The 12797-nt window shown below is 40.6% G+C and overlaps 1 protein-coding gene across 3 annotated transcripts in view; it reads right to left on the reverse strand.

The window, feature by feature from the left end:
• Positions 1 to 12797, reverse strand: part of PALS2 (protein associated with LIN7 2, MAGUK family member) — a 71975-nt gene that overhangs the window by 13006 nt on the left and 46172 nt on the right. For 2 of the 3 annotated variants that reach the window (XM_029070339.2, XM_029070336.2), the window contains exons 3-6: positions 8276 to 8428; positions 7325 to 7477; positions 4224 to 4451; positions 2260 to 2301 (exon numbers count right to left, since the gene is read on the reverse strand). In XM_029070339.2, coding sequence (XP_028926172.1) covers positions 2260 to 2301; positions 4224 to 4451; positions 7325 to 7477; positions 8276 to 8428 — 576 coding nt within the window. The remainder of the gene's footprint in view (positions 1 to 2259; positions 2302 to 4223; positions 4452 to 7324; positions 7478 to 8275; positions 8429 to 12797) is intronic. The other variant, XM_029070340.2, reaches the window with a different exon arrangement.

Here is a 12797-nt window from a genome sequence, read left to right on the forward strand (position 1 = left end):
AGAGCACTTTGGCTGATGGAGTAGCACAGAGCCTGAAAGGAGGCTACAACCCCAAAGCTCTGTCAAAGGAATAGCTTCTGAAACCAAGTAAGCCATAAGAAGTGTCTTGGCGACCCCTATCTCTACCATCCTTCCCCATTTTCTCCCTATTTCTTGCGTGATTCCCAACCGATGCCCCCAATTTCCGTTTTCTATGCCGATCACTTCTGCACACCAATACATAAACTTGACGGTGATTTTAAACATAGAGCCTCCGGAGATGGAGAGAGTTGACCTTATGATTTACAAGGCCTGTGGCTCTCTCCTTCCCCTCCCCTGCCAGACATTACTTCAAATTAAATCTCCAGACCGTAAGCTCATTGTGGGCTCTGTTTATTATTATATTTTGCTCTCCCAAGTTCTTAGTACAGTGCTCTGCACACAGTAAGTACTCAATAAATATAACTGACTGGTTGGTTAAAATAATAATAATAATTGCGGTAATTGTTAAGCGTTTACTGTGTGCCAGGGACTGTACTGAGCACTAGGTTGATACAAGCAAATCAGTTGGAACACCCCTGTCCCACATGGGCTCCCAGTCTCAATCCCCATTTCACAGATGAGATGACAGGCACTGAGAAGGGAAGTGACTTGCCCAAAGTCACACAACAGACAAGTGGCAGAGCCGGGATTAGAACCCATGCCCTTCTGATTCCCAGGCCTGCGCTCTATCCATTATGTCATGCTGCTGAATCTTCTACTAATATACAAGAGAAACATGAGGACATTGAAGGTTTTGAGAGATGAATGGTTCCCATCTTCAGAAAAATAATTTTTTGGTAATTAGTACAGCGCCTGGCACATAGTAGCGCTTAAATGCCATTACAAAAAATAATTGTAATTTTCCTACCCACAGATTTTTACTGGTTTAAATCAAAGGGTTATGTCCTATTAAGACATTGTCAGTTTGCCTGTGTAAGGACGGCAGCAAAAGCACCATTGATTCAGGTCATTTGTGAAAAAGTCCTTTGCAATTATGAAACCTAAAGGGAGTACTAAATTTCCTGGTTGAATGATTCAACCATTGATTATTTTCACACTGAAAATCCAAAAATGTAATACCAAACCACATTTAAGAGAAACAGTAATGAAATTCATCAGGACATTAGAAGCTAGTTTAAATGATATTACTGGGTTCAAAGAAAATAAGACTCAATGAGTATTGGTCTGAGACATAATTTGCTCTTTAAAATCATTTCTATTTTGCAAATGGCCTCTACCAATTGTGACAGTAACTACTCAAACCAACATTTTTACCTGATTAGAATTTTTATATCCACAATTTCATTTCAATTTATTTTTTTCCCTGAATTGATTTTGATGGCCAAGAGTCCAGGTCAAGGTACTAATGACATTTACTGTTATCTAGTAAAACTGCACTGAGTAAGTACCCCACAGGATAATTCATACCACAGAGTAGATTGTTTTGGTTGGGTTTTTCTACAGAGAGTAAACTGATCACATGATTGCTCAGTCCTCCACTTCACTTGACCTGTGCTAACCCAACAACTGGTTGAGTGGCATCTGGATAATTCTTGGCTAAAAGAAACACATTTTAGTCTCATCTAAGATGAAAAGCCATAGCCTCGTTTAGACAGAAAGCTCCCATATGCCTGAAAGATCCAGATAATTGGGGCGAAATTAAGTTTGAAAAAGTTTTAATAATGTATGTGTAAACTACCTACAAATTCAACCGGCTTCTTTCTTGAAGGCCTGCCAAAACCCCTTTTGCTTACTTCATCCCAGTTCTATTGGCATTATTTAGTTTTGATTAATTTTAACAAGACAAGACATAATCGATATCAGTGTTAGTATCAGTTATAAATGGTAATTATTGCTCCCTATTTCTAACCCTGAAAAAATATGAGCTGAAAATTCCCAAAAGACATGAATATTTTCAGATGACAATTAATTTGGTAACTCATAAAAATCCCTCTAAAGATTATGCTAAAAAATAAATCAAAAACAATGCTAAATTTGCCAGCACAAAATGGATTATGCTATTAAATGTAAAATATTAATGTGGTAAATTGAAAAGCCACTAAAAATAACAGTAAGCTCAAATATATTTTCCCAGTATAAAAATCTTCAAAGTGTTTACACTTTTAAAAATTAATGAGTCGGTTAAATGTCGCAATGCGGTACTCTTTTAATCTATTACACTTGGGGGTAGGAACACAGAAACAAAGTACCAGGGGGGGACCTGGATGAACATCATACCTGATATACTTGTGCTGGAGGCCTCTCCATACTGATGCAACTCTAAAAATATATATTTTCCAATTATATAAAGAGACCAGGATTACCAATTAGAACAAAGCACAACTCCTGGCCCATGCTATTGCTCACTCCACCAGTCAATTGCCTGTCCAACTGCAAGCGGGGGTCACGGGGCCTAAAAATAGCCCACAGTGGTAGCAAGGGGCCAGAGGAGTGTGGGAAGGGGCAGAAGAGAAGACGGGGGCAAGTGGGCTGGGGCTGTAGAACTCCAGCTCTGCTCTACGAATCCTCCCTCCCGAGAAAGCAGCATTCGATGGATAAACACGGGCCCAGAATCAAAAGGCACCCACCACCCATACACATTAATTTGGGCATGTGGTGTCTTTCTTTACGGCAGAGTAGAAAAAGATCAAACAACTTAGAGAAGCAGCATGGCTTAGTGGAAAGAGCCCAGGCTTGGGAGTCAGAGGTCATAGGTTCTAATCCCGGCTCCACCGCTCGTGAGCCGTGTGACCATGGGCAAGTCACTTAACTTCTCTGGGCCTCAGTACCTCATCTGTAAAATGGGGACGTGGGACAACCTGATGACCTTGTATCTACCCCAGTGCTTAGAACAGTGCTTGGCACATAGTAAGTGCTTAACAAATACCAACATTATTATTATTATTATTATTAATAATAATAACTGGGACTTATTCTTAGGTAGGTTAAACATGCATCCCAAGGCTCTGACTTTTAAAAAGGAGTCTAGGGTAGTGAGATTGAGGGAACTTTTTGAGGGGTATTTGTACTGCTCTGCTTCCCTATTTAGGGCATTGCTAAGGTAAAAAAAAAAAGTTTGCTTGCAAGTTACAAAATCTAATTTAAGTATCTGGGTGACTTTCTAATGCACTTCTCAAAGTTGTTTAGGCATCTTTGTTATATGACGCAGTCACAGATGCAACTGTTCAAAAATGTAGAATTTTTTTTTTTTCCAGAGAAGTAATTAGGAGGCAGGCTATCAATCTGGTGTGCTTTTCTTTGAGAGCAATCTGGATACACTACAGATACACGGCCTGCAAAGAATTATTACTACTCTCCCTCCTTTTCCTTCATTAGATGCCTGGGACAAATATTTGGAAAGGTCTGAAGGTTATTATTGAGAAAGAAAACGCCCATCCTGTCCCTTTCCTTCAGGTTTCTCTCGAATAGACAGACTAGACAAATGGCCACCCTGAAGTCACTAGCCTGGGGCGCTGGGCTGAGTTTGAATTTCAGAGAGCTAGGAAAAGGAGAGGTTTCTAGGTTGCCCAACCCTTTAGGGCAGGAACTAACTGGAAAGTGAAGGGACCTTCCCGTTCCTCAGATGGCGTATTCTAGAGGCACACCCAGCCTGGGCGGGTCAGGGCAGGGGGGTCACCTTTAAGAAAGTGAATGTTTTTTACATCAAAATCTAAAATACTTTCCTGGCCCCAGGCTTGTCGGGCCTGGCCCAAATCCTGAGTTTTCTGGTTCTCAAAATAGCCTGCTGCCAATAGCTGGTAAAGCAGCTATGGGATTAGGCTTATCTCCAAGGAGCTTATGTAGGACTGGCAGCTCTGGGCACAGATGAATGGGATCCGCTGAATAGGTTTTCTTTCCGTTGGAAAAGAAAAGGCGTGTATCAGAAAAGAACCATGAAGTGATGACATAGTTTACGGTGAGGGTACGGGGCGGTTGGGAGTGTGGCAGGAACTGGGGAAAGAGGGAGAGGATCAACAAAAACGGGTAGAAGCTCATTAGAGCAATGTCTTTCTAGCTACCTTAAAGTACCTCCAAAATACCTCACAAAATTTTTGCTACTTGACCGTTCCAAAAAAATAAAAAACCAACCAACCCCAAAACCCACCCGGGGAAATTCCTTCAAAGTTTCGCTTTACAATTCATTTTATGTAAGTCTAGCCACCGGTGGTCTACCAGAAGATTTAATGAGTGAAATTACTCACCTGTTGAGGGGTAATGGTATCTCTATAGCTTGGGAGAATTTTCAGTGTGACACTGCCACTAATATTTTTCAGGAGTTCCTGTAATTCCTTTGGATTATTTCCAACTTCATGGCCATTGACTTCCTTAATGATATCTCCCACGTGCAGAAGACCTTGCCGATCTATCATTCCTCCATGAAGAATGCGGGCAATTACCAGATCGTTATTTTCCACCCTAAATGTAACACCCTAAAGGAAACATGGAACTACATCATTGGTGCATTATGTAACATTAACCGTGGCAGTCACGCCGTTTAAAGTTAATTGATGATAATGTTCAGATGTATCTTCATTAACAAGACAGAGCACTGGAATGGACTATGCCCATCCTTGTCTTATTCTACGAAGAGGCCCAAGACCTCCTAAGTAGAGCACGGGCCTGGGAGTCAGAAGGAGCAGGTTTCTACTCCCAGCTTCACCACGTATCTGCGGTGTGACCTTGGGCAACTCACTTAACTTCTCTGGGCCTCAGTTATCCCATCTGTAAAATGGGGATGAAGAGTGTGAGCCCCAGGGGGGACAGAGTCTGTGTCCAACCTGATTAACATATCTACCCCAGCACTTCGTACAATGCTTGGCACATAATAAGCTATTAAGTACCATTGTTATTATTATAATTATCATTGTTATCATTCTTATTATAGTTAGAGAATTAGTCCTTGAATTAGGCTACATGTTAAGCTTAACCCAAGCCCAAAAGGCACTGGAAATTTCAGGAATGATTTACGATGGCAAATTGTTTAAACCTTGCTAGCAGCAGATCTGGTAGTTTAAAGTAACTTCGGTCCCTTTCATTTGCTGTTCTCCATCCTACTTTTGGTCTACTCTCCTCTCTACTCTTTTGCAGAACGGGGAGTCCCCAGAACCAGTCCCCAACTTCTGGTAAAAGCCTGCAACTCTGCCACTGTCACCAAGGAAGGAGTTCAGCTCAGCAGGAGAGGATCATTCAAAGAGAAGGGCTTTCCAACCTGAACATATTTTAAGGCTCCATTTCAGACCCTTCCTTTCCCTCGGTAAATAGGATCTAGTCTGGGAGACACCGATAATAATAACGATGATCGTAATAATGGTCATCGTCGTATTTCATTCATTCAATAGTATTTATTGAGTGCTTACTATGTGCACAGCACTGTACTAAGCGCTTGGAATGTACAATTCGGCAACAGATAGAGACAATCCCTGCCCAATGACGGGCTTACAGTCTAATCAAGGGCTTAGAGTCTTGTAAGTGCTTACAACGTGCCAGTGTAGATAGAAGATAATCGGGTCCCACGTGGGGCTCACAATGCAAGTAAGAGAGAGAACAGGTACTGAGGCCCCATTTTGTAGATGAGGGCCCCAAGGAACAGAGAGGTTAAGTGACTTGTCCAAAGGTCCCCCGTCAGACAAGTGGCAGAATCAGGATTAGAACTCAGGTCCTCTGACTTCCCAGGACTGTGTTCTTTCCACTAGTCCATGCTGCTTCTCAGGTCATCAACTCATGAAGCCATTTGGGGTTTGGTTCTACAAGACCGATTCAAATCTGCACAGGACTGCACAGGACTTTTCTATAAAGAAGCAACATCTTAGAGTAGACAAAAATAAGAAGCAGCGGCAACCTACTCTAGCCCCTGCAGAAAATCCTTCCGAGCAGATTTATCCCCCCCTCAGCTCAGATTACAGCAAAGTCCTGACTGTTTCCCCACACCTTGGGGGCTATAACTAAGACACAAGGTGGGAGAGAGACTTTCCTGATTAATTTTGGTGTGTTCTATCTGGGAAAGAAGGTGGATGGCTAAGGAAGCTGAGCTTACTAGAAAAAACAACAACAAAAATACCAACTTGGGGAAAATTCTTAGCAGGTGCTGGCAGTAGTAAGCTTATACACGATGCGACAGAATCCCGGGCATAGGAACCACTGGGACGGGAGGACTTTGGGGAGACAAAGAGGCAAGGAGCCAGGGAGTTGGGGTATCTTTTAAATCATTTTTACTGAATTTCCATTTGCTACAAAGCAATGGACTTGGTTGTATGAGGAAAACACAAAATATATAACAAGATTTGGTTTCTCCCGCAAAATGTTTCCCGCTTAATGGGAGTAGGTGGGACAGGATTTACCCAAATAACATAGAAGCCAAAAATCATTTCAAAAAGATGTAAGTGCAATCAGTAGATACTTCTGTATGCAATTTATATTTGTAAATCTGTGCCGGGATACTACCATCAATTGAATAATAATTTGAATTGGGGAAGCAGCATGGTCTAGTGGAAAGAGCTTCCAACTCCACCACTTGCCTGCTGTGTGTCTTTGGGCAAGTCACTTAGCTTCTCTGTGCCTCATTCTCCCCAACTGTAAAATGATTAAATACCTGTCTCCCCGACCCCCACCTTTTAGAAGGTGAGCTTCACATGGGACAGGGACTGTGACTGATCTGTATCTTGCCCTTGGCACAGTGCTTGGAAAACAGTAAGTGCTTCACAATACAAGTATGATTATTATTAGTGTTACTAATAGTAACAGCACTTTGACATCAAATCTCATTTTAGTCTCACAGCAACGTTGGAAAAGCCGAGACAGGTACTATTATCCCTGTTTTACAAAGAGGAATCTTGAGAAACTCAGAAGTTACACAGACATATTGAATACGGGGAAACAGCTGAACCATCAATTCATTCCGCAGTTCCCAAGTCACATAACTTCAGGTGGAGCAGGGGTAAGAAACCAGGAGCTTCAGAGACCTATTGTGATGCTGATGGCAAACATCCAGTAATCTCTACTATACATATATTTATCCTGCTATGGACCGTGGCAAATGCAGAGCAGACCATCCATTTCTCGAATTTCTGCCACTCTCGGCACATTTCTATCGGCGTCTACTTCAGCTTAACTATAACTCCTACTTCCCATAGGAAGAGGAAACTTGGGAAAGGAGTCTGAGGTTTGGGAAAGAGTTTATTTTCACACCAACATAACAGAAAGAAAGGCGGGGAGGTCAAACCGTTCGATTCCCAATGCATCTCAAATATTTTCTTGTCAGTTCAGAGTTAAGATGAATACAACTAATTTTTATTAACCTACTCACCAATGGCTCTCCAGCTCTTTTGTGAATACCAAGAATGCGAATGGCATCTACTGGAACTATTTGGTTGTTCACTGAAGAATTATTCATTTCTGGGCTGGAAGGAGGAGAATCATAACATTTTGATGCCACAATGTCATGGGCCTCCAGGAGGGACTGTCAAGAGGGAAAAAAACATTGCCGCCATTAGGTTTCTTTGTAAAGAATCAAAGGATTCATATTTCACAACTGAAAGTTTATTAGTCTAGCACACTGCCGGACAATTTCATATTATTTGATGACAAGACCACCGTATCACCAAATGGACTGTCTATTTTTCTATAATGCATCTTTCCACTCCACCTTTCAGACCTAACTTTGCTGGAGAACTTAGGAATGTTCTTTCAATGTGTATCTGTCAAGACAGAACATGATGCAATGTCAGAGGGGCCATCCGGGCATATGCAACTGAGAGCCAAGACACACAAAGTATCACATTCATTTTCCTCAAAGCAAGGTTCTGCAAAAACATAACTCCCATATACTGTAGTAGAACAAATTCTCACCTAGAGTCTTAGTGGCATGATGCTTTTGAAAGTAACTGCATTATTAAGTGGTTTCCTTTTTAATGTGGCAATTTAACATGAGTCCTGGGAAGTTCTTAATAACGCAGTCTGAATGTACCTCAAGGTGTGTGGGTTAACTATTTTCCACAGTAATTCTTATTTTTATCTACTCTTAATTTTGTAAAAGCTCCCTTTGGGAATAAACCTCAACTCAAGGGGATTATTTTGAGCAGAGACAAAAATAAAGTCCTCAAGGGTGTTTCATTTACATCAGCTGGCATAAAAACTTTGACTAAAAAAGCCAATTCATTTGCAATACATTATTTGTGGTTTCAACAAACACAATTTTTTTTTAAAAAAAAAAACATGAAATGTAGTTACAGACACTAGTCTGGTGTAAAAAAGATACCTGAAAATGAGGCTCTTTGAGTATTCCGACCAATTCCGCGACACTTTCATCCACATTTACCAAAGGACTGATATCTTCTAGAATTTCATTCACTAGTTCCAGGTTGTTGTCACTGACTGCTTCCAATTTAGAATCTTCCAGTCTCTCATGAGCCTAAAACAGATGTAAATTCATAATACAGGCAATAGCAACACTATTTTATTCATTTAGATCCATGATTAATTTTCCTTCTTGGTTGAATCTTTCATAAAGAATTGTAAAAGCCATTATTATCTTTGATGTTTGATTCAGAGACTAAACTTAAGCTTGCTATAAAAAATTGATTCAGATTTTGCAAGAATAATAAAGGAAAATAATTCAGCTCCTTATATTCCTGGGCAGATATTTTTTTAAAAAAAAACACTCCGTAAACACAAAAAAGGGCAAAAATTTCATACCCCAAGCTACATAATTTATGGTTAAACTGTGGAATAGTTACCAATAGAGTGAAGCTCTTTTTAAAGAATATCTAGAATAATAATAATAATAATAGTTAGTGCCAAACACTGGATTAAGGACTGGGCTAAGCCAAATAAAAGCAGATGGGACACAGTCCCTGTCCAACAGGGACCCACGCTCACAGTCCAAATGAGGAGAAGAGGTATTTCATTTCCATTTTACAGTCGAGGAAAATTAGGCAGAAAATTAAATGACTTGTCCAAGGTCACACCGCAGGCAACTGGTGGAGCCAGGATTAAAAATAATGCGGTCCTGACTCCTGAGACCATCATTTATCTACTCCATACCTGTTTCCTCTGTAAAATGGGGATGAAATATACCTGTCCTCCCTCCCCCTGGCAGGGATTGTGTCTGATCTGATCATACTGTATCTACCCCAGCACCTAGTACAGTGCTCAGCAGATATGTGAGGTACCTATATAGTAGTAGTTATTATTAATAATTCATCCAGCAGGTGGAAAATAAATGGGATTCATTATTACAAGAGGGTCTATAAATATAAAATACCAATATTTAGAAGAAGGAGAAGGGAAGAGAGAGGGAGAGGGAAAGAGGGGGGGAGAGGGAAAGAGGGTGGGAGAGGGAGAGAGGGAGAGAGACGGGGAGAGAGGGAGAGAGGGGGAGAGAGACGGGGAGAGAGGGAGAGAGAGGGAGAGAGAGGGAGAGAGAGAGAGGGAGGGAGGGAGAGGGAGAAAGAAGTTGAGGCTGTTAAAGACTGTGGAAGCTTTTTATAGATTCCCGTGCAATAGATTATTAAAAGGAAATTGTTGTAGATATTAAATGGTATATCTGTTACCATGGGGGTGGATGCTAAGAAGGGGAATCATCACACCATTCCACTAAACGTTCACTGATTCTACTTTTGGTGCTAGACTACGTTCTTTGAGGGCAGAGTTATGTGTACCAATTCTATTGCACTCTCAAAAGTTAAAGGACAACACTCTGCACATAGTGGGTGCTCAATAAATATTGTTGATTTATTTTTGAATACAATACTGAGCTAGATGGATAGACTGATTCAGTATGGCAGTTCTTATGTCCTCATGAGGACGGCAGCAACCAATTTCTCCTTCCCTTATCCTGTCCACTTTCTCCCCTTTTTGCAGCTCACTTGGAAATGGGAGAGCAATACCATTCTCCTCCTCCCCAAAACAAGACTGCTTAGGAAAAACCTGGGCCCTATATTTCACTTGACATCATTTTAAGGAAAATATTACAAAGCAAATAAACACAGAAAACAAAAAATGATCCTCTGATCAATACCAGCTTGACCTATTGGAAAGAGCATGGGTCTGGGAGTCAGAGGACCTGGGTTCTAATCCCACTTTGCCACTTGTCTGCTGGGTGACCTTGGGCAAGACACTTTAACTTCTCTTTGCCTTAGTTCCCTCATCTGCCAAGTGGAGATTCAATACCTGTTCTCCCTCTTAAATTCTGGGCCAGGAGGGACCTGATTATCTTGCATCTATCCCAGCACTTAGTACAGTGCTTGGCATTATCAATAATAATAAATGAAAGCAGGCAATTGGGAGCCATTTTCTCCCTAACCATTTTTCTCTAGATGCAGTCCAAATAGTTCCAATCAATCAGTGGTATTTATTGATCACTTACTGTTTGGGAGAGTACAATAAAACAGAGTTGGTAGACACATTCTCTGCCCACAAGGAGCTTTCTGTCTAGAAGATACTAAGATAGTAAGGATATTAACCGAGAAAATAGCTGCTTCAGAACAATCAGCAAGTCGTAATAAAATAATTGTGACATGACTCCACCACATAACAGAATTACCAAGAAGCATATCAATCAATGGTATTGACTGAGTGAGCTTACAGTTTGCAGAACACTATACTAAGCGCTTGGGAGAGTACAATATACAAGAGTTGGTAGAAACATTCCCTGCCCACAGTGATCACATGTAATGAGAACAAAATACCTAGGATCCCATGCTGAATGAGATAACATCAACTAATATAGGAAAAATTAAGAATAACTTCATAATGCAACACAATTATGTAGTTCTTACTTTTCAATACACCCATAAATGTACTCACAAATTAAAAAGCAGTAACAAAGATGTTAAATAAAGAAAGTGTTAAATGCAGCTGCCCCCATGACACAACACAACAACCATATTATAGCAGAAATGACTGCACCCTAAAAAGATTTCATCCGTGCACAAAAGATGTGAAGGATCACTTTCCAACTTTTACATGTCATCTCTTGTTGATTCAGTCCAGAATAATTACAGCAGGGGGGAAAAAAACAGCTTAACATCTTGGGAAGAATCTGACAGTTTTTTTTTTTTTTGCTGGTATGTAATTTGGAGATCTTTTTATGTGATTTAGGAATGTCCCGTAAAAGCTCTGTGCATTTGGGAGACAAATTACTGTAGTTTTGAAAATCTCCAAATTTTCCTTTCATCTTCCCATCAATATTACTGTCTTTGTTCTTTCCCTTGCAGACAGAATGTGCTTCTGCTCAATGTATATGCTAAACTGTTGGGTCAGTGCCTGGGCATATTCAGCATTTCACTATACACAGCTTCTCCCCAAAACACTTAACTTCCTCATTCATTTCTATTAGCGAATAAAGCTCATCATAAACTTATGCTCATTTCAAACGCATAACTACAACTGATAAAACTAATGCAGTAATAGCCAATATCTTAAATCACCATTTTAAATTAACTATGGTTATATTTTAATGCTCTTAACCTAGAATTTCTCAATTGTGTGACCCAGGTGCATGTGATTTGTCCATTCACCAAATTGTCATCCTGCCTCTGTTTTATCTTTCAGTGGATCAGCTTTATTATCTCTCGGCTTTCTCAACTTTTCCTCACTTCTGGGGCTGCACACCTTTCTGATCTCTTCCAAAATCATTTTTCAGATCGTCTTTCTGAGCAACTTCCCTCTTTTTTTCCTTTCAGCTTTCACATGTACCTTTTTTCACCATCATTCTGCATCCTCCCAGATCCCAAAATCTCACTTGGTGATATTTTCACTCTTTCCTTATTTTGCTGATGAGATTACTTGGATAAAGAAGACAATTAATCATTGTCTATTCCCCTGCTGGAACTATATTCAATCTTTAGTGTGCACAATTCCCCCAAAACACTGATTTGCTAAATTGGCACTTCTTGACTTCTCAGTTCTTTAATTCAGTATTCCTGGGCAGTAACCAATTTTCCTTTTGATTGGGACATCTGGTGATCAGAGCAAGTGCATATGATACTTTGACATATAGCTAAATTTCTGGAAAAGATATTTTCAACTCCATCAAGACATATTTAATCTACTACTGGGCTATATCAACTGAATTTTTCCACGTTCATTTGTGCCATTGTCCTTTTTGGTTTCTTGTACTCTAGAAATATAGATGGTTAGTCTCAGCAAAAGCAGGCAATCAGGTTCATTGTTCAATCTGCTCGAGACTGTAAACACCTCTAGATTGTAAACTCCTTGTGGGCAGGGACTATGTCCGTCCCTCAACGGTATTTGAGTTCTCACTGTGTGTAAAGCACTGTACTAGTTGGTAGACGTGAATCCTGCCCACACAGAGCTAACAGTCTAGAGGGGGAGACAAAAATTAAATAGATTACAGATAGGGGCTAAGTACTGAGGGGCTGGGGTGAGTATCAAAGTGCCAGGTGTATATTTGAGCAGAGGTGCGGCTAGAAAAAAGAAATCAGGGCCACCTGGAGGGATGTGATTCTAGGAGGTTTTGAAAAGATGGACTATCAGATATGAAGGGGGAGGGAGTTCCAGGCCTGAGGGAAAAAGTAGGCAAAGGGTCAGTGGCAGGATAGATTAGATCAAAGTACACAGAGTAGGTTGGTGTTAAAGGAGAGGAGTGTGTGGGCTGAAGTAGAGCTCAGCAAGGATAGGAGGGAGAGAGCTGATTGAGTGCCTTAAAGCTGATGTAAGGCAGCAGAGGTGGTTGGGCAACCACTGGAGGTTTTTAAGGAGTGCAAAATGTATTAAAATAAACAAGATCTCTAATGCTCTCCTTGTGGACAGGGATC

Source organism: Ornithorhynchus anatinus, chromosome 8 (genome assembly GCF_004115215.2).
Source record: "Ornithorhynchus anatinus isolate Pmale09 chromosome 8, mOrnAna1.pri.v4, whole genome shotgun sequence".
In the NCBI taxonomy this organism is placed as follows: domain Eukaryota; kingdom Metazoa; phylum Chordata; class Mammalia; order Monotremata; family Ornithorhynchidae; genus Ornithorhynchus; species Ornithorhynchus anatinus.